Source organism: Scyliorhinus canicula, chromosome 9 (assembly GCF_902713615.1).
Source record: "Scyliorhinus canicula chromosome 9, sScyCan1.1, whole genome shotgun sequence".
In the NCBI taxonomy this organism is placed as follows: Eukaryota; Metazoa; Chordata; class Chondrichthyes; order Carcharhiniformes; family Scyliorhinidae; genus Scyliorhinus; species Scyliorhinus canicula.
Genome location: NC_052154.1, coordinates 3,513,162 through 3,538,661, shown reverse-complemented (window position 1 = coordinate 3,538,661; position 25,500 = coordinate 3,513,162). Strand labels below are relative to the sequence as shown.

Below are 25,500 nucleotides of genomic sequence, written 5' to 3'. Positions count from 1 at the left end.
GAGGAAGTGGTCGGGTGAGGGAACCATGGTTTACAAAAGAGGTTGAATGTCTTGTCAAGAGGAAAATGGAAGCTTATGTAAGGATTTTTTCAGTGTTCACCAAGGGGAAGGGCTATGTTTTTGAGGATGAGAGTGTGATACAGGCGGGTAGGCTGGAGGAGGTAGATGTTCTGAGGGAAGCTGTATTAGCAATTTTGAAAAACCTGAGGGTCGGCAAGTCTCCTGGGCCCAGGTGGGATATATCCAAGGATTCTTTGGGAGTCAAGGGATAAGATTGCAGAGCATTTGGCTTTGATCTTTGGGTCCTCACTGTCCACGGAGATAGTGCCAGAGGACTGGAGAGTGGCAAATGTTGTTCCTCTGTTCAAGAAAGGGAATAGGAATGACCCGAGTAATTATAGGCCGGTTAGTCTTACTTTGGTGGTCGCTAAGTTCATGGAAAGGGTCCTGAGGGATAGGATTAATGACCATTTGGAAAGATGCAACTTAATCCGGGATAGTCAACACGGATTCGTGAAGGTTAAGTCTTGCCTCACAAATTTGATTCAATTCTTTCAGGAGGTAACTAAGTGTATAGATGAAGGTAGAGCAGTTGATGTTGTATACATGGATTTCAGTAAGGCATTTGATAAGGTTCCCCATGGTTGGCTCATGAAGAAAGTAAGGAGGTGTGAGATAGAGGGAAATTTGGCCAATTGGATAAGTAACTGGCTATCACATAGAAGACAGAGGGTAGTGGTGGATGGAAAATTTTCAGACTGGAAACCAGTTGCCAGTGGTGTACCACAGGGATCAGTGCTGGGTCCTCTGCTATTTCTTATTTTTATAAATGACTTGGAGGAGGGGACTGAAGGCTGGGTCAGTAAATTTACTGATGACACCAAGATTGGTGGAGTAGTGGATGAAGTGGACGGCTGTTGTAGGCTGCAAAGAGACATTGATAGGATGCAGAGCTGGGCCGAAAAATGGCTGATAAGAGTTTAACCCTGATAAGTGTGAGGTGATTCATTTTGGTATGACAAATTTGAATGCAGATTTCAGGGTCAACGGCAGGGTTCTGAGGAATGTGGAGGAACAGAGCAATCTTGGGGTTCATGTCCACCGATCTCTGAAGGTTGCCACTCAAGTGGATAGAGCTGTGAATAAGGCCTCCAGTGTGTTAGCATTTATTAACAGGGGGCTTGAGTGTAAGAGCCGCGGGGTTATGCTGCAACTGTACAGGACCCTGGTGAGACCACATTTGGAGTATTGTGCGCAGTTCTGGTCACCTCATTCTAGGAAGGATGTGGAAGCATTGGAAAGGATGCAAAGAAGATTTACCAGAATGCTGCCTGGATTGGAGGGTAGGTCTTATGAGGAAAGGTTGAGGGAGCTAGGGCTTTTCTCATTGGAGCGAAGGAGGATGAGAGGCGACTTAATAAAGGTTTATAAGATGATGAGGGGGATAGATAGAGTGGACGTTCCGAGACTATTTTCTCGGGTGGATGTAGCTGTTACAAGGGGGCATAACTATATGGTTCAGGGTGGGAGATATAGGAGGGATGTCCGAGGTAGGTTCTTTACTCAGAGAGTGGTTAGGGTGTCGAATAGACTTCCTGCTGTGATAGTGGAGTCGGACACTTTAGGAACTTTCAAGCGGTTATTGGATAGGCACATGGAGCACGCCAGAATGACAGGGAGTGGGATAGCTTGATCTTGGTTTTGGACAATGCTCGGCATAACATCCGAGGGCCGAAGAGCCTGTTCTGTGCTGTACTGTTCTATGTTCTACTCTACTTGAACATGTTTGGGTTCCAATAAGTTTGGATTTCAATAGAATCTCTGCAGTGCAGCTGTAGGCCATTCAGCCCATCGGGTCAGTTGAACAAGCACCCTAACGAGACCCAATGCCCCACCCTCTTCCCGTAACCTCATCAGGAGCAATTTCGCATTGCCAATCCACTTAACCTTCACATCTTTGGATTGAGAGAGGAAACCAGAGCACCCGGAGGAAACCCACACAGCCATGGGACGAACGTGCAAACTCCAGGCAGACAGATCGGAATTGAACCCGGGTCTCTGGAACTGTGAGGCAGCAATGCTAATTGGGTAACTGTGCTACCCAAAATAACCTAACCAAATAATCTAACAGAAAATTAATCTTACTCAACCAAACCTCACCATCAACAACTACCAATATATCCCATCTCAACTTGCTCCACAACTTCAAGAATAGTAAAGATCTGCAAGACTGCAACCATCCCTTCATTGGAGCAGGATAGGTAAAGCCAAAGCAACATTCCACCAGACATAACCTGGGATCTACTCTCGCATCAGTCACAACAAAGAGATAACATCAGGAGAACAGCACTGCTCTTCAAACAGTGTTTGGGATCCTTTAGATCCACTTCAGCAGAAATACATGGTCTCTGGTTTAATAACGCACTCAAGAACGATGGCTTTAACGAGGCAGCATTTCCTCTATGCCACATTGAAAGGAGCAGCAGCAGCACTGGGTGGAATCATTTCTAATTTGGAGGATTTTTCCATTTACTAACTTCATACAAAAATAATCAAAAACTTACCGACACCCACGGCATTGTACTGTTGCGTCACTAGCGGGCTTGGCCCAAACTGGCTGTATGCTGGCATTCTGCTGAATGGTGGATAGGAACTCACGGATTGGAAAGAAGAGCTCGAGGACGAGCCAAGTGAAGACTGTGGAGGGAAAGAAGAAAAAAATGGTGATGATCCAGCCATAGAGTCCCAAGGAATCAACCTGCAGCTTACAAGCTCCACTCTCCTCCTTGATATTCAATAATTTCACGGCCAAGTAGTTACCTTGGTGGGAAAATTATTGGATAAAGTTCTGATGAATGGTATGAATTGTAATCTTAAAAGATCAAGGACATTTAGCATGAAGTTATTCAGAGGCAATCGTGTCTGAATAACTGAATCTTTGGAGGGGATAACAAGGAGGATTGATGAGGGTACTGCATTTAATGCAGTCTACATGGATTTTAGCATGGTTTCAGACAAGATCCCACATGGCAAACTGGTCCGAAAGTCAAAAGCTCATGGGAGGCAAAATGGGTCCAAAACTGGTTCAGTGACGGGACACAACAGGTGTTTATGGACCTGGAAAGTAGTTTCCGGTGGGGATCTCCAAGGTTCAATATGAAGTCCTGTGCTGATCGAGGTATATATCAATGATTTAGACTTAAGATACAGGGGGCATGATCAAGATGTTTTCAAGCACGACAAAAATTGGTTGCGTGATAGACAGCGAGGAAGAAAGCTGTAGATTGCAGGAAGATATCAATGGATTGGTTAGGTGGGCAGAAAAAAAGAAAGTGCAATTTAATCTGAAGTAGTGCCAGGGAATGCATTTGGGAGGGCAAACAAGGCAACAGGGTGGCACAGTGGTTAGCACTGCTGCCTCTCAGTGCCAATTCCAGCCTTGGGTGACAGGGTGTGTGGGAGTTTGCACATTCTCCCTGTGTCTGCGTGGGTTTCTTCCAGGTGCTCTGATTTCCTCCCACAGTCCAAAGATGTGCAGGTTAAGTGGATTGGCCACGAACAATGAGCGGGGTTATGGGGTGAATGGGCATCTGTAAAATGCTCATTCGAAGGATCAGTGCAGATTCGATGGGCCAAATATCCTCCTTCTGCACTGTAAGGATTCTACAGTTCTATGAACACATAATAAATGGTACAACTCTGAGGAATCTAGAGGGACAGAGGGGCTTTGAGTTGCATGTTCACATATCCCTGAAGGTAGAAGGAGTCACGGTGACACCTGGGATTTCCTCCTTTATTGGTTGGGGCCTAGACTAGAAGGGCAGGGAGGTCATGCTGGAACTGTACCAAAACAAAAACTGTAATTAGGCCTCAGCTAGAATACTGTACAAAGTTCTGATCACCACATTACAGGAAGGATGTGATCGCACTGGAAAGGGTCCAGAGGAAACTTGAGGATGCTCCAAGAAATGGAGAATTGTATTTTTGAGGGAAGACTGGATAGGCTTGGGTCGCAAGGAGACTTAATTGACCTGTGTAAAGTTGAGGCCGAGATAAAGCAGATAGGATGAACCTATTTTCCTTAGCAAAGGGGTCATATTAATTTTGTAAATTAGTGTCAAATGCATAAAGGTGAGACACTCATTGCATAATGTGCACATACCAATGTCCGCAATGATAGTCATGTGGGAACCATGGGTTTAAGCCGGAGGAAGACAGACGGCATGTATGGGAGGTGGAGAGAGGTGGGGCTGGCGAGGGCGAGGGATTTGTACCTGGAGAAGAGGTTTGCATGTCTGGAAGAGCAGCAGGAGTGGGTAAAGCTGCCGAAGGGAAGCGAGTTCACATATATGTAAGCGAGGGACTTTGTGCGGAAGGAATGGAGAGGGTTTCCCAAGCTGCTGGAGTATACCCTGTTGGAGCATTTGCTGCTATGGGGAGTGTGGAGTGAGGAAATGCGCAGGGTGGCTTCAATCTCAAGTGTGAGGATGAGTTTGATTCAGTTTAAGATGATGCATATGACTCGGGCAAGAATGAGTGGGTTCTTCCAGGGGGTGGCAGACCCGTATGAGAAGTGTGGGTGAGGACCAGTGAATCACACGCATATATTCTGAGGCTGCAATAGGTTTTTTAAAAAATACATTTAAAAAAAATCTAATGGCCGCAATATTGTGGTACCAGTCAGTCCCTTGGATTCCTCTCCAGGAGTTTGTCACGAAGGTACTGAAAAAACTCATCTACTTCTTTCAGGAAAAAAAAGATGCACAGGTTTGCTGCTGAGATACTGAGACTCCTGCTTAACGAGGCCAGTCAGGCAGTGGTGTGCCCGCTGGCTTCAGATCCTGCAGCAATACTTCTATATCGAGCCTGCCCCCAGATGCTGTGCATTGATGACATATTTCTCTTGCCATGTGCAGATCAATTCTGATCTGCAGCTCTTATTCACAGACCTGGGAGATCTCAGTGTCTCCTTGCTGGAACTTCCTGTCTTCCACCAGGAACTTATCAAGGTCTGGAACAATGTTGCTTCCCACTGGAGCTCCCTCCCATCAGGAGTAACAGATATCGTTTGAGAGCTCAGGAATCTGCATCGCCACCAGTACAGGTTTCATGCGGCTGGTGGAAAAGGGGGCTTGGGCTGCCAGAGTGGGGGATATGTTGGATGGCGGAGGAGAGGGCAGGATGCTGGCACTGCTGCCTCACAGTGCCAGGGTCTTAGGTTCAATTCCAGCCTCAGGTGACTGCGTGTGGGAGGTTGTACATTTTCCTCGTGTCTGCGTGGGTTTCCTCCAGTGCTCCGGTTTCGCCCCCACAGTCCAAAGATGTGCAGGTTAGGTGGATTGGCCATGATCAATTGTCCCTTAATATCCAGAGATGTTCAGGTTAGGTTAAGGCGTTACTGAGAGAGGGCGGGGAAGTGGGCTTGGGTGGAGTGCTGTGTTAGAGGGTCAGTGGAAACTCGATGGGCCAGGTGGCCTCCTTCTGCACTGTAGGGATTCTATGATCCTGCTCTTATTATCTTGACAGGGCCCTCAAATGTGCCCACTCCATTTCCCACACTTTTGCCCTCCCTCCCAGAACCACAATTTGGTTCCCTCATATCCTCGTTCCACCCTACAAGCCTGTGTATTCAAAGGATCATCCTCTGCCATTTATGCCAGCTCCAGTATAACACAGCCAGTAAAGCACATCTTCGTCCCATCCCAGAATGCTGACTGAAGGGTTGGTCCCTATGGGACACCTTGATCCACTCTTCTATCACCCCCAACACCTCATCCCCTTCCCGTGCAAGTCGCGTGAGGTATAACACATGACCTTTTACTGCCTCTCTCTTCACTGTCCAGGTGCCTAAACATTCCAGGTGAAGCAGCAGTTCACTTGCACATATTGCAATTTAGTCCAGTTCATTCACTGCTCACAATACAGTCTCTTCTACATTGGGGAGACCGAAGGCAGACTGGGAATACTGCTGTTCAATCCGCAAGTATGATTACCCAACCTTCCTATCACTTACAATATCAGTTCACCTTCTTGGTCCCATGCTCACGTTTCTCCCCTTAGCCTGCTGAACTGTTCCAGTGAAGTCCAAAACAAGCTGGAGAAACAGCACCTCATCTTCCAATTAGGTACTTTACAGCCTTCTGAACTCAACATGGAGTTCAGGCAGCACTACGGGCGGCACGGTAGCATAGTGGTTAGCACTGTGGCTTCACAACGCCAGGGTCCCAGGTCCGATTCCCCGCTGGGTCACAGTCTGTGTGGAGTCTGCACGTTCTCCCAATGTCTGCGTGGGTTTCCTCCGGGTGTTCCGGTTTCCTCCCACAGTCCAAAGACGTGCAGGTTAGGTGGATTGGACATGATAAATTGCCCTTAGTGACCAAAAAAGGTTAGGAGAGGTTATTGGGTTATGGGGATAGGGTGGAAGTGAGAGCTTGAAGACTCAATGGGCCGAATGGTCTCCTTCTGCACTGTATGTTCTATGTTCAACAACTTCACACCATGAACTCTTGTCGTCCTTTTGAATTTTTTTGCCATGTGCCAGTCTGTATTATGCTATTGCTTCCTGACAAAGCAGACCTTCATTCTGTGATTAACACCTACACGGGACCAATGCTGTATTTCTTTACTACAACCATTACCACTCTCTTTGCCTTTTGTTCTATGACATCTTTGGCATCTCCCCCACCCTCTAACCTTCCCTGTGTGTTCCACCTGGTCCTCCCCAATTTCCCAATGGCATAAAATCCATGGTGGCATAGAGGTATGGATGAATAAATCTAGAAACCCAATATCTGGAATTGAAAGTCGAATATCACTATGTGACCACTGTTGATTGTCACAGAAGAATCCACTTGGTGCACTGATGTCCTTTCGGGAAGATATTTCTGACACCCTTACCTGGGCTGTTCTACATGACTCCAGATCCACAGCTTTGTGGTAGACTCTGAAATCCATCTGAAATGACCTCGCAAACCACACAGTTCTATCAAACTGCTTCAAAGCCCAAGGAATTTATGGGCCACCAGGTATTGATCGAGGCATCGGAAACGACAACAGCAAGCTCAGCTCTGTCAATCCTGCACAGTTGTTCTTTCTAACATATGGGGGCTTGTGCCAAAATTGGGAGAGCTCATAGAATGGTCAACAATCACACCCAGAGTTATACTTTACAAATCATATACCAGACACCACTATCACCATCCCCAAGTATGTCCTGTCCCATTAGCAGGCCAGGCACAGAAGTGGCAGCACAGAGGCATACAGTCACAAGGGATTTTCCCTAGAGAGTACTCAAGCTAGTCTCCAATCTCCATTAAGTCTCATGCCATCAAGTCAAACACAGACAAGGAAACCTCCTGTTGATCATCACATATCATCCACCTTCAGCTGATGAATCAGTCTTTCTCCATGCTGAACACATTTGGAGGCAGCACTGAGGGTGGCAAGGGCACAGAATATACTCTGAAGAAATAGCTGAAAGCACAGGATATTGCAACGGCTCGGGCTCAGACGGAATTCCGGCAACAGGAGCAAAAAGACCCGTGCGATATCAAGTTGCGCTTGCTTACAAATGCTCAGTTTGTGTTCCACCAGGAGCACTTATTTAGCTCCTAACCTCATTCCAGCCTGGTTCAAAGATTGATACAAGAGCTGAACTCCAGAGGTGACGTGAGGGTAACAGCCCTAGGCACCAAGGCAGCAATTGATACAGTATGGCATAACGGAACCGAAGCAAGAGGAAGAAGAGGAAGGAGGAAGAAGAAGAAAGGAGGAAGAAGGAGGAAGAAGAGGAGGAGGATGAGGAGAAGAGGACGGGGAGAAGAAGAGAATGGGGAGAAGGAGAGGATGAGAAGGAGAGGATGTAGATGAGGAGAAGGAGAAGAAGGAGAAGAAGAGAATGAGGATGAGGAAAAGGAGAGGATAGGGAGAAGGAGAGGACGAGGAGGAGAGGATGAGGAGAAGGAGAGGATGGAGAGAAGGAGAAGATGAGGAGAGGATGAGGATGAAAAGGAGAAGAGGGTGAGGAGAAGAAGAGGATGAGGAGAAAGAGAGGATAAGGAGGAGAGGATGAGAAGGAGAGGATGAGGAGGAGAGGATGAGGAGGAGAGGATGAGGAGGAGAGGATGAGGAGGAGAGGATGAGGAGAAGAAGAAGGAGGATGAGGAGGAGGATGAGGAGAAGAAGAAGAGGATGAGGACGAGGAAAAGGAGATGATGGGGAGGAGAGGACGAGGAGGAGAGGATGAGGAGAAGGAGAGGATGGGGAGGGGAGGATGAGGAGAGGATGAGAAGGAGAAGAAGAGGGTGAGGAGAAGAAGAGGGTGAGGAGAAGAAGAGGATGAGGAGAAGGAGAGGATGAGGAGAAGGAGAGGATGAGGAGAAGGAGAGGATAAGGAGAGGATGAGGAGAGGATGAGGAGAGGATGAGGAGAAGAAGAAGAGGATGAGAAGAAGAGGAAGGAGAAGGTGGAGGAGAAGGAGAAGAAGAGGATGAGGAGAAGAAGAGAATGAGAAGAGAATGAGGAGAAGAGAATGAGGAGAAGAAGAGGATGAGGAGAAGAAAGGGATGAGGAGAAAGGGATGAGGAGAAAGGGATGAGGAGCAAGGGATGAGAAGAAGTAGAAGAGGATGAGGAGAAGAAGAAGAAGAGGACGAGGAGAAGTAGAAGAGGATGAGGAGAAGAAGAGGATGAAGAGAGAAGAGGAAGAGCAGGATAGGGATGAGAAGTAGAAGAGGAAGAGGAGACGAACAGGAAGGAGAAGGAGGAGAAGATGAAAAGAGGATGAGGAGAAGAAGAGAATGAGAAGAGAATGAGAAGGAGAAGAGGAGGATGAGTTGGAGAAGGGGATGAGGAGAAGGAGAGGATGAGAAGAAGAGGAAGAAAATGAGGAGAAGAAGAGGAGGATGAGAAGAAGAAGAGGATGAGGAGAAGAAGAGGATGATGAGGAGGAGAAGAAGAGGATGAGGAAAAGAAGAAGAAGGAGAAGATGGCAAGAGAGAGAGAGAGAGACTCTCTGTTGGTTGGAGTCATACCCAGCAGAAAGGATGATGGTAAAAGTCAGAAAATGCTTGGAAAACTCAGAAAATGCTTGGAGAACTAAGCGGGATCGGCAACATTGGTAGCTTCAGTAACAGTATTAACAGATTTGAGCCCGTGCAACTCTTAAGAAATTTGTTGTGGTTTTTCAAGATCGGTCAACTCAACTCCAGGACATCACTGCAGACTTTCATCGGGACAGCCATCTTCAACTGCTTCAATTACTTTCCTTTCATTACAAGGTCAGAGGTGGAAACGTTCACTCATGATTGTACTTTGTTCAGCACTATTTACGACTCCTCAGATAATCAAGCAGTCCGTGTCCGAATGCAGCAAGACCTGTACAATATCCAGGCTCGGGCTGACGAGTGGCAAGTTACATTCACACCGCACAAGTGCCCTGCAATGACAACCGCCTACAAGAGAGGATTTAACCATTGCCTCTTAACATTCAATGGCATTGCCATCACAGAATCTTCCACTATCAATATCTTGGGGGTTTCCACCGACCAGAACCTGAACTGGGCTAGCCATGTAATACTGTGGCTACAACAAGAAGTCAAATGCCAAGAATTCTGTGGCCAATAACTCGCCTCCTGACTCCCAAAAGCCTGTCCACCTGTCCAAAGTTACAAGCCTCCACTTTACTAGATGAGTGCAGCTCCAACAACACTCAACAAGCTTGACTGCTCCCCTTCCACAAACTTTTAAACCCTCCACTACCGACATGCAGTGGCGCACCAGAGGAAGATGCAGGAACTTACGAAGGCTCCTTTGACAGCACCTTCGGGGGCGGGGGCAAGCCACCTGCCACAGGAACGGCTGCATTTTAGCAAGCTCTGCGCTACTCATCTTTTCATCCTTTTTTTTATCCTGATGCGCAATTATTTGACCCTGATATGTATAATCTATGCTACGTTCATAGATAACCTTGGCTGAAATTTGGCGATGGGGAGCCAGGTTAAGTACTTTGTTTGATTGAAGTGATCGGAGCCGGCCAGGGTAGGGCCCAGCTGGTAGTGATGGTTTCGCTGGTGAGTGGGCCTACGCTTGGCGATGCCATTGGCATCGAGATGATGCCAGCCATTGTGACTGAAATTTTTCAATAGTCTCGGCTCCCTGGCATAGATTATTGGTGTTCACAACGACAAACTGCGAGATATCCAAAAGAGAATGGTTAAAACGAGCAAGAGAATCCCGTCATTCGAGAGGGCAGTTTCCTCAGTTAGGGCTCACTTCCAGTCTTTGGAAATCTTGCTGCATGGTATGTCGGACATCCTGGTTGATTCGGGGATATGGAGCAGGACAAGGGGTATGTGTGCGCCCCATCTCCCGAGAACTGGTTGCCGCAGTTTCACAATCTCAGTTTGAACGTTGGACATTTATAGAGTTCGATGGAGCACAGTGTGACTGATCGCATGTTGTCTTCATCTCGATGTTTGTTGAGAAGGATTGGAAGCGTCCGGAAGCGGTGGGTCGGTCTTTCACACCCACCAGGCCTAGGCTTCTGTTCATCAGGGATTCGCGATAATGACATAGCAGAAGTGTAGGGGCTTTGGTGAAACTCTGGATGGATCCTGGATGTTGCTCAAAGATGCTGTCGTGGTTTTGGCCTTTCCAATCTCTGTATATGGTCCGTAGATGCCATTCATCATTAATCCTGAACTTTGTTCCCTTCTGATTATATCCCTGATTTTGTGTTTATTGCCTTTCATCCTGACACGGTTCCGAGCACATGGGCATTTGTCAGCTGTTATTCTGCGAAAATCCAGCTGCATTGGTTGTATGGCATGAGGGTTGTGCAGTATTTATGTAGCTTTTTTTATTTAATGTGCTTTAATCCTTGCTTTTAAACTGAGGGAGTACATATTTTTTGTACCCTTCGCTTTATTTATAAGAAGAGTAGGTGTTACAGCAGGGTGGTGGGTGGAGGTGTTGATACGGCCTTTGGTGAGGAAAACCCCCATGAGAAATATTAATGTCATGTTTCAAATGGGTTGAATCTTGTTGATGGCAAGTGATGCCTCTGGGGTGCCTCATGTTAGAGTTGCTTTGTTCAATGTATAAAAGTAATGAATCCTTGAGCCCCTATTCTCGTGTGTTGTTGATCTCAGTATAGTTTGATTCAGGAGGTTAGAGCAGTAGTAACTGTTTATCTGGGTCAGATGGTGGGCATGTTAGGCGATGGCGTTGGCCACCTTCATCCCCCTGATGCCCCCTTTTGAAGGCTCCTGGACTGCTCTCTTTCTCGAGTTTTGGTTCCCCTGGGAATGGAGTATCTTGTTGCCCCACCCCGCCGAGTGTGAGTGAGTGCTTCAATTCAGCCGTGTTAAAGCCCTTCTTCAGTCGGAGGTTAGGCTGGATGGAGAAGTAGGTCACCCTCACCCAAGTCACCTTATATAAAGGACTTCCACACTGTCCTTCAGGCCTGGCTTCCCTGGTTGGGTGTGAATGTGTGTGCATGTGCGTGTGTGTGTGCATGTGTATGTTACGTGCATATACAGTTTCTTAGGCGATTATGCTGTTCAGTTCCTGGTATCCTTTTTGTGAAAGTGGACATTGATTGACCATGTCTGACGTGTATTAACCAACCTGGTGTTCCTCTCTCTTTGGGGTTTCCTTTATCTGGGTGGGACAGTAGCTGATACAGGCTCTGATTTGTTATATTTAATTCTACAGGGTTTCCCTTATCCTGCCCAAGGGGAAAAGGGTCTTATCCCTTCCCAAGATACTCCATTAATGGGAGTCATGATGGCTCCTTTTCTTTGACGATGGAGTTTCCCTGCTGGAGAATTGTTTAATTTTTCGGGTGGAGGGGCCGGAGTGGTGCCTTTGATCAGGCTGGAGAGGAGTGAGCTTTGTTGTACAGAGAGTCTTGGCGTGGTGTGAGAATCCTGGGCCTCCAGGCTCCTGTATATTAGAATGTACACTGCCAAGCCAGGTCTTGTACCGAAGGCGATATCCTGTCGTTTCCTTTTTCCTGGGTTTTCCTTTCTTTGCTTTGGAGATACGTCTTGTGATGTGGAGTTCTTGCCTTGTTTAGGTTTGTTAGAGTAAATTTTAGTTGAGTGTTTTTATTGCTTCTATTTGTATGCGTATTTGGTAATGTCAGAGGACAGGGATGGGGGTGTGGGTAGTTTGCTGATGTTGCCTGCAGATTTTTCTTTCTTTAGTCTTGTGATTTGGTTTGGCATCTTGGATGGGCCTGTTGCTGTACATTTTATGTATCTGTTGGGTGATCTCTCTTGGTGGAAATGACTGACTCTGGATTGAGGGGGTGTGGAAGACCCAAATTAGTTTGATTACCTGCAATATCAGGGAGTTGAAGGGACTAGTGAAAAAGCTCACCGCAAGAGTTTAAATTCCAATGTGGTGTTTTTGCAAGAGACTCATTTGCTGGTCAGGGATTATTTCGGGTTCCTGAAGGAGCAAGTGGGTCAAGACTTTCATTTAGGCTTCGATGGTAGAGCCCGGGGTGCGGCGATATTAATTAAAAGGGTTCAGTTTTCTGACACCAGTATCTTGGCCGACCCCAATGGCAGAAATATTATTGTCTGTGGCTCTCTGGTAGGCACTCCGGTGGTTCTGGTTAATGCCTATGGTCCAAACTGGGACAATATGAATGTTATTAATAATCTGCTGACCCCTGTCCCAGATTTGGATTCACATCAGTTTATTTTGGGTGGGGGACCAAAATGGTTTTCTGAAACTTAGTTTGGATTCGTCCAACCCCAAATCTCTGACTCCATCGGGGGTGGAGCAGATTTGGGGGGGGGGGGGGGGTTTGGCACCGTCCTCTTCCCTGTTGAAGAAGATTTTGTCTTCGGCAGGGTGTAAAGGGGAGGATGAATTGGGTCCCATTCTGGATGGGAAGGTATGGAGCGAGGGCCTTCACAGGGTCAACGCCACGTCTTCATGCGCTTGGCTAAGTCTGATCTAATTCAAGGCGATGCATCTGCCGAAAGCGAGGATGTGTGGATTTTTCTCTGGGGTGGAGGAAAAGTTTGAGCGCTGCTCTCGGAGGCTGGCTAATCACACTAATATGTTCTGATCTTATCCCAAGTTGCTACGTTTTTGGGCCTCTTCCTTCACCACCGTGTCGGAGACACTCAACGTTAATTTGGATCCATGTCGGCTGGTGGCCATATTTGGGGTACCAGACTCGCCAGTGCTTTAGACAGGGGTGAAGGCGGATGTCCTTGCCTTCGACTCGCTGATGGCCCGGAGACGAGTTCTGCTTGGGTGGAGGTCTTCTACTCTGCCCAGTGTCTCGGCTTTTTTGGGTGACCTCAGGTCTTTTTTACATTTGGGGAAGGTGTTTAAAAAATATTTTCATTAGGTATTTTCAATTTTACAATAAATTTTACAACAAAACTCAAATTAGCCACAGCAGATGATACAAAAAAGCAACATAAGAAAAACCCCAACCAACCATACTGACTCCATCCACCAACAGAAGAAAACCAAAAACAAACAAAATGAAACAAACTCCAAACCCCCCACACTGCCCCTTAGCAACTGACAGTGACCAATACCCAATGGCTGCCATCCCCTATAAAACCCTTCAACCGACGCCTAACGGTGAACTTGACTTCCTCCAGGCAGAAGAATTCCATGAGGTCGCCCAATCATACCGAGACGCTGGGCAGAGTAGAAGACCTCCACCCGAGCAGAACTCGCCTCCGGGCAATCAACAAGGCAAAGGCAAGGACATCTGCCTTCACTTCCCATCTGCAGCCCCAGTGAGACATTTGGAGAAGGTTAAGTGCACCATTAGAACATAGAACAGTACAGCACAGAACAGGCCCTTCGGCCCTCGATGTTGTGCCGAGCAATGATCACCCTACTCAAACCCACGTATCCACCCTATACCCGTAACCCAACAACCCCCCCCCTTAACCTTACTTTTTAGGACACTACGGGCAATTTAGCATGGCCAATCCACCTAACCCGCACATCTTTGGACTGTGGGAGGAAACCGGAGCACCCGGAGGAAACCCACGCACACACAGGGAGGGCGTGCAGACTCCACACAGACAGTGACCCAGCCGGGAATCGAACCTGGGACCCTGGAGCTGTGAAGCATTTATGCTAACCACCATGCTACCGTGCTGCCCCTTAAAGGGTTGGTCCCATTAAAGGGTTGGTCGAAGGGCTCTACCCAAGGTGGCAGCTATTCATCTTTTTTAAGGAGCTACTTGCTCACTGTCAGCTGTTAGGTGTTTAGTTTAGTTTTTTGGGCTAAAGTTCATGTGCTTTTGCTTGTTAGTCTCATTCTTTTATTGTGTAACTTTGGTTAATTGTGCTATATAGAGGGCAGCACGGTGGCCTAGTGGTTAGCACAACCGCCTCACGGCGCTGAGGTCCCAGGTTCGATCCCGGCTCTGGGTCACTGTCCGTGTGGAGTTTGCACATTCTCCCCGTGTCTGCGTGGGTTTCGCCCCCACAACCCAAAAATGTGCAGAGTAGGTGGATTGGCCACGCTAAATTGCCCCTTAATTGGAAAAAATAATTGGGTAATCTAAATTTATTAAAAAAAAAAATTGTGCTATCTAGGACAGCATAGTGACGCAGTGGTTAGCACTGGGACTACAGCGCCAAGGACCCAGATTCGAATCCCGGCCCTGGGTCACTGCCCGTGTGGAATTTGCACATTCTCCCCGTGTCTGCGTGTGTTTCACTTCCACAACCCAACGATGGGCAGGGTAGGTGGATTGGCCACGCTAAATTGCCCCTTAATTGGAAAAAAAATACAGTAAGAAGTCTTACACCACCAGGTTTTGGGGGCAGCATGGTGGTTAGCATAAATGCTTCACAGCTCCAGGGTCCCAGGTTCGATTCCCGGCTGGGTCACTGTCTGTGTGGAGTCGGCACGTCCTCCCCCTGTGTGCGTGGGTTTCCTCCGGGTGCTCCGGTTTCCTCCCACAGTCCAAAGATGTGCGGGTTAGGTGGATTGGCCATGCTAAATTGCCCGTAGTGTCCTAATAAAAGTAAGGTTAAGGGGTTACGGGTATAGGGGGGATATGTGGGTTTGAGTAGGGTGATCATGGCTCGGCACAACATTGAGGGCCGAAGGGCCTGTTCTGTGCTGTACTGTTCTATGTTCTAAAGTCCAACAGGTTTGTTTCGAATCACTAGCTTTCGGAGCACTACTCCTTCCTCAGGTGAACGAAGAGGTAGGTTCCAGAAACATATATATCGACAAATTCAAAAATGCAAGACGATACTTTGAATGCGAGTCTTTGCAGGTAATTAAGTCTTTACAGGTCCAAATGGAGCAGGTTAAGGTGTGAATTGTCTCAAACCCGGACAGTTGGTATGATTTCGCAAGCCCAGGCCAGATGGTGGGGGGGGTGAATGTAATGCGACATGAATTCAAGGTCGCGGTTGAGGCCGTACTCATGTGCGCGGAACTTGGCTATAAGTTTCTGCTCGGCGATTCTGCGTTGTCGCGCGTCCTGAAGGCCGCCATGATGTGGAGATGCCGGCGTTGGACTGGGGTGAGCACAGAAAGAAGTCTCACAACATCAGGAAAAAAAAATTATTGGGTACTCTAAAAAAATTTTTAAAATTGTGTTGTATGATTGTTTATTCTGGAAAATTTGTAATAAACATATATTTTTTGAAAACTAGCTTCTGCAAAGATACAGACAGGACTCGTACCAGATAAAAAGACAGTGTGTCCTTTTGGTACAATTGGAGTAGGAGGAGGTGTGTTTTAGTGCACGCCCGAATGGGCCGCAAACATCTTATCCGATATTTTATTTGGCTCTGTGAGCAACCATTACACGTGAAGGTGTGCACCATCTTTGCCATGTTTTCATGACTTTACCCTCTTCTCCCCCATTCTCTACCTCATCTGTCCACTATTTTTCCATGTATTAACAGAAGCACCAAGTTTAATGATTAAGCTGAACCGATGTGTTGGTGTTCTTCTGTATTTCTCTGCGCCCATGTACACAGGAGAATTTATGCTGTGTTGTACCAGTTTTGAGGGTTTGTTGCGTTATTTGTAAAAATGAAAAATTCCCCCAAAAATATATACACATTTAAAAAACCCTGGTACTCAGCCCCAACTGCCATCATGGTGTCCTAGCGGCTCAGGTATGCAGTGCACAACCAAACCATTAGGATGGATTTTCACAATGACTGTGTCCTGAAACCGCCCTCAGGAACCCCAGCCCCACAATTTTAGTCATCTTGCAAAAATTCCTCTGTGCCATCCCACTCTGCTTGGATGAATTTCCTGTGTACCCACCACTTCCTCACCCTCATCAACGGTCTCGACACCCAGAGGTGGCTTGCAACCCCAGTCTGAGGCGTTCTACGTCCAAGTCCTCAGGGATTTGGCATTGAGGGTGTAGCACACAGTAGATCACAATGGCTTATGGACTCCCAGGGCACCTGTAATTTCTGCAGCCTTCAGGTACCAGTGTTTTATATTTACAGAGGATGCGTGAGGTTGAAGCCTGTTTCATTCTCTTAGGCAGCTGCTACTTCGGTTTTCTTTGCCCTTTAGACCCATGTTCAGTATTTTTGACCACCAGATGCAGGAAGGGGTGGACAGATTGCAAGACCTCCTCGTTGGCCTACTCATGGGCCTGGCCTTGCTCCAGGCAGCAGGCGGTCGAGAGGGTCATTAAACCCAACTATCTGTTTCTAAACAACGGCCACATTTGTGCCTGGACGTTTTTCAAGAGGTAGCTTGGGGGATCCTCTGGAACAATCAAGGCCATCCTTGACCAGTAGCCACTGCAGACCTCAGAGCGCTCGTCTCCCCACAAAATGTTACTGCTCAAAAGGGTCTGTTTTGTTACCGTGCCCCTGTCAGGGATCATAGAATTATAGAACTTACAGTGCAGGAGGCCATTTGGTCCATCGAGTCTGCACCAGCCCTTGGAAAGAGCACCCTACCCTAGCCCACACCTCCTCCCTCTCCCCACACCTCCACCCTCTCCCCACACCTCCACCCTCTCCCCACACCTCCACCCTCTCCCCACACCTCCACCCTCTCCCCACACCTCCACCCTCTCCCCACACCTCCACCCTCTCCCCACACCTCCACCCTCTCCCCACACCTCCACCCTCTCCCCACACCTCCACCCTATCCCCACACCTCCACCCTATCCCCACACCTCCACCCTATCCCCACACCTCCACCCTATCTCCGCAGCCCCACCTAACCTTTTTTGGACGCTAAGGCCAATTTAGCATAGCCAATCCACCTAACCTGAACATCTTTGGACTGTGGCAGGAAACCGGAGCATCCGGAGGAAACCCACACAGACACGGCAAGAACGTGCAGACTCCGCACAAACAGTGACCCAAGCTGGGAATCGAACCTGGGACCCTGGAGCTGTGAAGCAACTGTGCTAACCAATGTGCTACCATGCTGCCCACAGATGGTTTGTTAGTTCATTTGTTTAACTATTGTACTCAAAAGAGTATACACTGGTGGTGGATTAGAATGTTTAGGACCTATAAATTGGTCATGTTTCGGGCAACATGGTGGTACATTGCTGCCTACGGCGCTGAGGACCCGGGTTTGAATCCCGGCCCTGGGGTCACTGTCCGTGTGGAGTTTTCACATTCTCCTCATGTCTGTGTGGGTTTCACCTCCACAATCCAAAGCTGTGCAGGGCAGGTGGATTGGCCACGCTAAATTGCCCCTTAATTGGAAAAATGAATTGGGTACTATAAATTTATAAAAAAGAAAAATTGGTCAGGTTTCACTTTGTGAGGAAATCCAAAATGGAGTATAGATTTGAGTGTTGGTCTCCTTGCCTGACAGTCAGAAGCTCATCAATAACGAGGTAGCACATTTAACTAATATGGAGGCGGATTAGAGGACGGTTCAGGAGAAACCTTTACAGTCATAGGGTGGTGGATGCCTAGAACTGGAAAAGGATGGCAGAGGCCAAAAACGTCATTGATTTAAAATAAGTGAAGAGGGAACTCAGTAGGGCGCATACCTCTGCCATGCTGTGCTAACTCAACATGACTACAATTATGTCGCTCTTCTTGAGTGTCTTGAGACACTTTGCTGCCTGGTTGATGCTCTGCTACCCATTAATCTGAAAATACAAATCTTTTTATTAAAAGCCTCCATCTCATGGGTGGCTTCAGGTCAATCCACATTCAACAAGCTGCTCTGAAATCTCTGCACAGTCTGACAGCTGTGAACAATTCCATCACAGCAGCTGAGACAATCTGTAACATTCAAAATCAAACAGCCAATAGCATTCTAATAAAGACATAAGAGGCAATTCATCCGAAAACTAACGTTAACCGATCCTTCAAAAAAAACATTCCAGAATCAAGAACTAAGTCAGTTCATACCTGGGTCATACCCTGTAAACCAAGTTTCATTGAAATCCAATCACTATTTCTCAGCAAACAATACATCTCAAACCAGAGTAACTGGAACAAAAACATTCTCTCTGAAAAGTGTGTAACAAGTAATTAGTCGGAGGGTTGGAGCTCCAGAGTGGGAGGGTTTTCCTGGGTGGTGCTCGGTCTGGGTGTTTAAAATAGTTATGCCAAACTTAGACATGCTTTGATTTCTTCTCATTCTTTTAGAATAACTGTTAGCATTACATTGGCAGAACCATCCGACGTTAGCGATAAAATTGCTGTCGGATGGTTGCCAGTGCAGTGCAATTGTCCGTCGAAGTTAACTGGACAACTGTGGCCAAAATCCTTAACCTGGTAACTCCCCAAATCAGATGCCGAGCGGCAGGAAGTATGGGCCATAATCTTCACAGGTAGAGGTAAAAGTAATACTTGGAAAGGCAATAACCGACACAGAGATATGGACCAAGAGCTTGAAAGTGGGATTGGGCTGGCGAGTTCTTTCAACCAACACATAGGCTATACAGCTCAGAAACAGGCTCTTCAGCCCAACCAATCCGTGCTCCGTGTTGGTGTTTATGGTGCATTTGAGCCCCCCTCCCCCCAAACACTCCTCAGCTAAATCTAACGTTATGAGACACGTTCTCCCTCATAAACGTGTCTCATTCCCACTTAAATGCACCTATGCTGTCCACATCAACCACTGCCGGTTTAGTGAGTTCCACAGCCTTACCACTCTCGGGTTGAGGTTTCTTCTGAATTTCCTATTGGATTTCTATGTTACTATAATGAAGATGGGCCAACTGGCCTCCTTTTCAGTTTCTCTGTTAGTACACCTCCCACAACCCCAGTCAAGGGCATCCACCACATAAACCTTGACCACTTAATAACTGAACACCAGGAGGTACAGTGAAGAAGTCTGAAGCACAATGCTTCTCTGGAAAAAAGGCAAAGTGGTGACATAAATAGATATTTAAGCATTGACATATCTACCCCGTGAGTGAATCCGAATCTAGGGATCATGAATGTAAGTCACTAATAAATGAGTGAAGGAACTAGAGAAAAATCTCTTTCTCCAGAAAGTGGAACTTCTGTGTTGCCATTAGCATGGTTGAGGTATATGGTATTTAATGGGAAACTAAGTAATCACATGAGGGAGAAAGGAATCTGTTATGTTGATGGGTTGAGACGAGGGGGTAGAGTGTGATGGGAAGACACTTGATGGAGCGTGGACCAGTTGGCCTGATTGGCCTGCTGCTGTGTATGCCATGTAATTCTATGATTGGTTACTAAGAGGAGGCTGGATTAGTTCATTTGGCCGGGCAGCTAGTTAATGATGCAGAGCAAGGCCAACAACGCGTGTTTAATTCCTGCATTCTCAACCTTGTCCCTGACCTCGGGTACGGTGACCCTCAGGTTAAATCACCACCAGTCAGCTCTTTCCAGTTAGCTCTCTCCCTCAAAGGGAAAAGCAGCCTCGGGTCACCTGGGACTATGCTAACTTTACTTTAACAAAGAGGAGCTGCTGGATGCCAACTGATGTCAATCAAACCACATTGAGAGGTTTCTCTATTAGAATGGAGAATGAGAAAGGGAACTAATGGGATAAAATCAGTAAAGAAAGCCACGTTTTAATCCAAATCCCATGTTTCCACAATCTGTGGGCGGAGTCACTTTTAAGTGAATTTATTGAGTATCCATGACATTTTTTAAACCAGTCTTTTGGGAATCATGGAATTGGAATTATTTTCCATGCAAATCTTAATCAGAGACCTTCACAGAGGAGTCACAAGTTATCCCTTTTGTCCAGGAATCGGCAGAGAACATATCTCTTAATCTAATGTTGACCCAACTTGGAAGTGAAATTCAACAGAGTTACTTAAATTATAATGAAGATGCAGCCCCTCTCCATTCCCACATCAGTCTCACATAAAAAAATAACTCAAAAACTTCACAAATTCACAGATGAACTATGTTTGAGGGGAACACATTCACTGTGAGCAATCCACTAAAATAACTTAACAGACCACATTTTGTTTTTTCCACTGCATTTAACAACATTAAGGAATAAATATGAAGGGCGTAGATTGATTCCATTGGCTTTACAAAATACACTAAATTTAAAGCCAAATCACAAAAACGTGGTCCCAGAATTTGCTGCCTGGTTTGACACTGCATACAACAATGCCTCAAGATGGCACCGATGCAGCTCCTATCTGTGTAAATTCACACAGGCGGTGGTGCAGTGGTTAGCACTGCTGCCTCACGGCACTGAGGACCTGCGTTCGAGCCCGGCCCTGGGTCACTGTCCGTGTGGAGTTTGCACATTCTCCCCATGTCTGCTCTAGTCTCACCCCAACGACTCAAAGGATGTGCAGGGAAGGTGGATCGGCTACGCAAAATTGCCCCTTAATTGGAACAAAATTAATTGGGTACTCTATATTTTTTTTAAAAGAGAAAACCAATCCCTGCTGTGGAATGGACCTGGCAGAGGCCAGGAAGGTCCCAAATTCAATCTCAGACCAGTGTTTACTTTTGCTGTCTCAAGCCAGGGTGACACAGTGGACAGTATATCTGGTGGACAGTAGGCCAGGTCAGTTTAAGATGGCTTTCATCACATGTGCTTTTGCTGCCTCCAATCGTGCATTTCAGAAATATAAACTTTTTAAACCACCAGTTATATAGTCAACTGTCACCCGAATTCACCATACGTAACAATACGTGCATTAAAATGCTGTATTAAGGGCAGCGCAGTGGCGCAGTGGGTTAGCCCTGCTTCCTCACGGTGCTGAGGTCCCAGGTTCAATCCCGGCTCTGGGTCACTGTCCGTGTGGAGTTTGCACATTCTCTCTGTGTTTGCGTGAGTTTCGCCCTCACAACCCAAAGATGTGCAGGCTAGGTGGATTGGCCACGCTAAATTGCCCTTAATTGGAAAAAATGAATTGGATACTCTAAATGTATAACAAAAAAGAAAAAAGGAGGAAAAAAATGCTTAATTAAGTGATGAGTCCCAATTTACATATGGCCCGTGCTCCCAAAAAACGTTCCTTCACATTATGAGTAGCATAGAACGGTCATCATGGACACAAACCTCCACCTGACAGGCTCAAAATATCTCAAGGGCTTTCCTAACTCTTGCCTAATGTTTTAAAATTACCTTCGATAAATAGCCTCAATTAGCTGGGAGAATTGTGAGGGAGGGGAAAGAGAGGAGTAGGTGAGAACAGTCAAGATTAACCTATTTCTCACTGTCCAATGACATTGACTAGAAGGGGACTGGAAGCACTTGAGTGCAATTTTCACATTCCTAAAAAAAATGAGCTTGAGTTTCCAATCTGAAACAGTGCAGAAAAGGAGTAAATATTTCTTGCGTGCTTAGTGTGGTGAGGCAAGTTAATAATCCTGATGTGAATGCAGATAAGGAGAGGGAAGGACTTGCACTGTCTGACTAAATATAATATAATCAGAATGTCCAAACACGTCTTTCTGGGCTTGTGGGAGGAAACCGGAGCACCCGGAAGGAACTCACGCAGACATGGGGAGAACGTGCAGACTCCACACAGACAACGACCCAAGCGGGAATCGAACCCGGGACCACAGAACTGTGAAGCAACAGTGCTAACCACTGTGCTACCCTGCTAAAGAGCCTGCTGGAACTCACTGCACAGTCTCACCTCAGGAACAACGAGGCTTAGTTCTGCCAACTTACCCTAAAGCCGCCAGCTCCTTGCTGGGGTGAACCATGAGCACAATTCTCCCAATATGGCCATCTTCATGTGGGTGCTTCTAGGTTTATTTGCCCAATTTGGTCCTCAGCTCATGACTGCACACGTTTCAGTACACTGCCAGTGCGAACAGCAAACCCAGAAAAGAGTACCCACCCATCAGAAGTCGCAAATCACAATCTGGAATACAGCAGCAACATCTTCCCAACAAGTCACCTCAGCTCACCTGAACAATAGCAGGATCCTGAGGCAGAGAACACTGAGGCTTTGGCGGCTCACATACTGTGAGGTCTTTGATGTCACTGCCCCGAAATATGATGTACTCAAATACTTCATCACGTGGTGGTATTGGTCTGTCTGTAGGCCTATCCTCAGTCCCAAAAGAACGAACTGCAAGACAAGACAAGGTCCATTACACCAGAGATTTTCACAACATTTACAGTACAAAGTTAAAACAAATAAATTCTTGGACAAATAGGTTTAGTTTCCAGACAACACAAAAGTAACATATTGTTGATGCCAGAAATCTGAAATAAAAACAGAAAATCCTGGACCTACTCAGGTCAGGCAGCATCTGGAGAGAAACAGAGTTAAGCAGTCTAACAAATCAATTGTAATGAAAGAGCATCAACCTGAAACATGAACTGTCTCTCTCCCCACATTACGCATTAGTGGCCCGGCAACATTTACTACAAGCGTGCTGCAACAACGCTCAAGTCTGTGCATATGACTCCTTGGGCACTTTATGGTTCAAGTCAGTGAATGTTCACAAAGATGTGCAGGTTAGGTGGAGTGGCCATGATAAAACATTGCATGTTCACTTCTAATTTAATACCTACTGGAAGGCATTCTTCAACCCCAGGAAAGAGGTTTGAACGCTTTGAGCACGATTGTGATCACGGAATAGAACCAGAAAATCCCTACAGTGCAGAAGGTCATTCAGCCCATTGAGTCTGCACCGGCCCTAGGAAATAGCCGATATCTCAACATTTAAAAAAATAAATTTAGTGCACCCATTTTTTTTTCCAATTCAGGGGCAATTAAGTATGGCCAATCTACCTACTTTGCACATCTTTTTGGGTTGTGGGATGAGACACACACAGACACAAGTAGAATGTGCAAACTCCACACGGACAGTGACCCCGGGGCTGGGATTGAACCTGGGTCCTCGGAGCCATGAGGCAGCAGTGCTAACCACTGCACCACCCTGCCGCCTCAAAGTTAAACACTCTGCCAAGAGGCTTTTGCGTGACCAGAAATGAAGGTTTGTGCTGCGCCACAGAACTTGTAGGAAAGGAAAGAGCAAGGAGTTAAAAACCAAATTCTCCAACTTCAAACTTTCTGTCAATGTGGTGGTTATATCACGTTCTGGTGAAGCTATGGAATCAACAACACAGAGCACAAGCTTTGAAAATTCTCGAAAAAACTTTTACAGGTTTAGCATTGGGCCAGACAGCCAAATTTTGGGATAATCTAGGACAAGACTGCAAAATTTCATTCTGATCTGGTTCATGACCTGTAACATTTTCTCGGTTAAAGTAGACAACATTTGATATCCCAGTTACTAAGAATAAAGCCACAAGAAAGTACTGTTTTGAACAAACGTAAATTTTACCATTAAAGAGTGAGCAATGAGTCCAGATGATCCATCTTATATTTTAACATACACATTAATTAACAGGAGGTAAACATTGACAGGCAAACTATGGTCAAACACCTCAAACTGCATACTAAATGACAGGTCACATGAATTTTCTCAGAAACTCACCGAGACATCAGCAATCACAGTCTGTCACAATAATTCTTCAAAATTCGTAATTCTTCACCAAGGAATACAGTTTCTATCTTTCAAGGATCATATACTACTTTCCCTCAAATAGCAACTCCAACTCAGACTGCCCTAATAACTGCTCACCTCCCGTTGCTCAATCTCTTCTCCAAAGACTGTCCTCTGGTTAATAATAATCTTTATTATCACAAGTAAGCTTACAGTAACACTGCAATGAAATTACTGTGAAAATCCCCTAGTCACCACATTCCGGCGCCTGTTCGGGTACACTGAGGGAGAATTCAGAATATCCAATTCACCTGACAGCACGTCTTTCAGGACTTGTGGGAGGAAGACCCTGGAGCTGTGAAGCAACAGTGCTACCCACTGTGCTACTGTGCTGCTTTCTCAATGCTTTTCCCAACAGTGCAGAAGGAGGCCATTCGGCCCATCGGATCCACTCTGACCCTCTAGAAGAGCACCCGACCGAGGCCCACTCCCGCCCTATCCCCGTAACCCCATAACCCCACTTAAACTGCGCATTTTTGGACTGAGAGGAAAAACCAGAGCACCCGGAGGAAACCCGCACTGACACGGGGAGAAAGTGCAACCTCCACACATGCATCATCCAAGGCCGGAATTGAACCCCGGTCACTGGAGCTGTGAAGCAGTAGTGTTAACTATTATCCCGCCCCGTACAGATGCATCATGACTTTGAACAGCTTTATCAAATTCCTCTTCGCCGTCTTTTCTCGAAATTAAGATTCACATGAGCTTTGATAATCTCTCCTCCGAACTGTTGCCAGGAATAAGGGCCTTCGTTGTCATAAATCTTTGCATTCTATTGAAAGCCTTCTGAAGGTCCGGTACCCAGAAATGGACACAATACTTCAGTTGAGCGGAACCAGTGCTTTATATAGGTTCAGCAAAACGTTTTTACTTTTGCACCCTGACATATGCTTCTACTTAGCCCAGGATCCATGTGTCTCTTTTACTGTTTTCTCAACCAAATTGGATAAAATTGACAGCAGCGAAATAAACCATTTGTCCCAACCGGTCTACATTGGCTAATATTTAAATCCTACACCAATCTCTCCCACTCAACTTCAGCTCTATCAACATATCCTTCTGTTCTTCTGTGATGTACACTTCCTCTAAACGTAGATTAACATAGAACATATAGTGCAGAAGGAGGCCATTCGGCCCATCGAGTCTGCACCGACCCACTTAAGCCCTCATTTCCACCCTAACCCTGTAACCCAATAGCCCCTCGTAACCGTTTTGGTCACTAAAGGCAATTTATCATGGTCAATCCACCTAACCTGTACGTCTTTGGACTGTGGGAGAAAACCAGAGCACCCGGAGGAAACCCACGCAGACACGGGGGGAACGTGCAGACTCCGCATAGACAGTGTCCCAGCAGGGAACCGAACCTGGGACCCTGGCGCTATGAAGCCACAGTGCTAGCCACTTGTGCTACCGTGCTGCCCTAAATGCATATGAAGGAAATAACTTCTTACCTCGAAATGGCGCAGCAAAGGTTCACTAGATTGGTTCTTAGGTTGAGATTATTGTTTCAGGATGTGAGGTTGAGGAAATTAGACTGATATTTATATTCTCT

At 46.5% G+C, this 25,500-nt stretch overlaps 1 protein-coding gene across 1 annotated transcript in view; it reads right to left on the bottom strand.

Annotated features, from left to right (window-relative positions):
* Nucleotides 1-22,508, bottom strand: part of LOC119972012 (protein LSM14 homolog A-like) — a gene marked incomplete at its 5' end in the record, with an annotated part of 70,072 nt that extends 47,564 nt beyond the window's left edge. Inside the window, 2 exons of the mRNA XM_038808435.1 lie at nt 2,565-2,697; nt 22,338-22,508. Coding sequence (XP_038664363.1) covers nt 2,565-2,697; nt 22,338-22,508 — 304 coding nt within the window. The remainder of the gene's footprint in view (nt 1-2,564; nt 2,698-22,337) is intronic.
* Nucleotides 22,509-25,500: the final 2,992 nt, after the last annotated feature.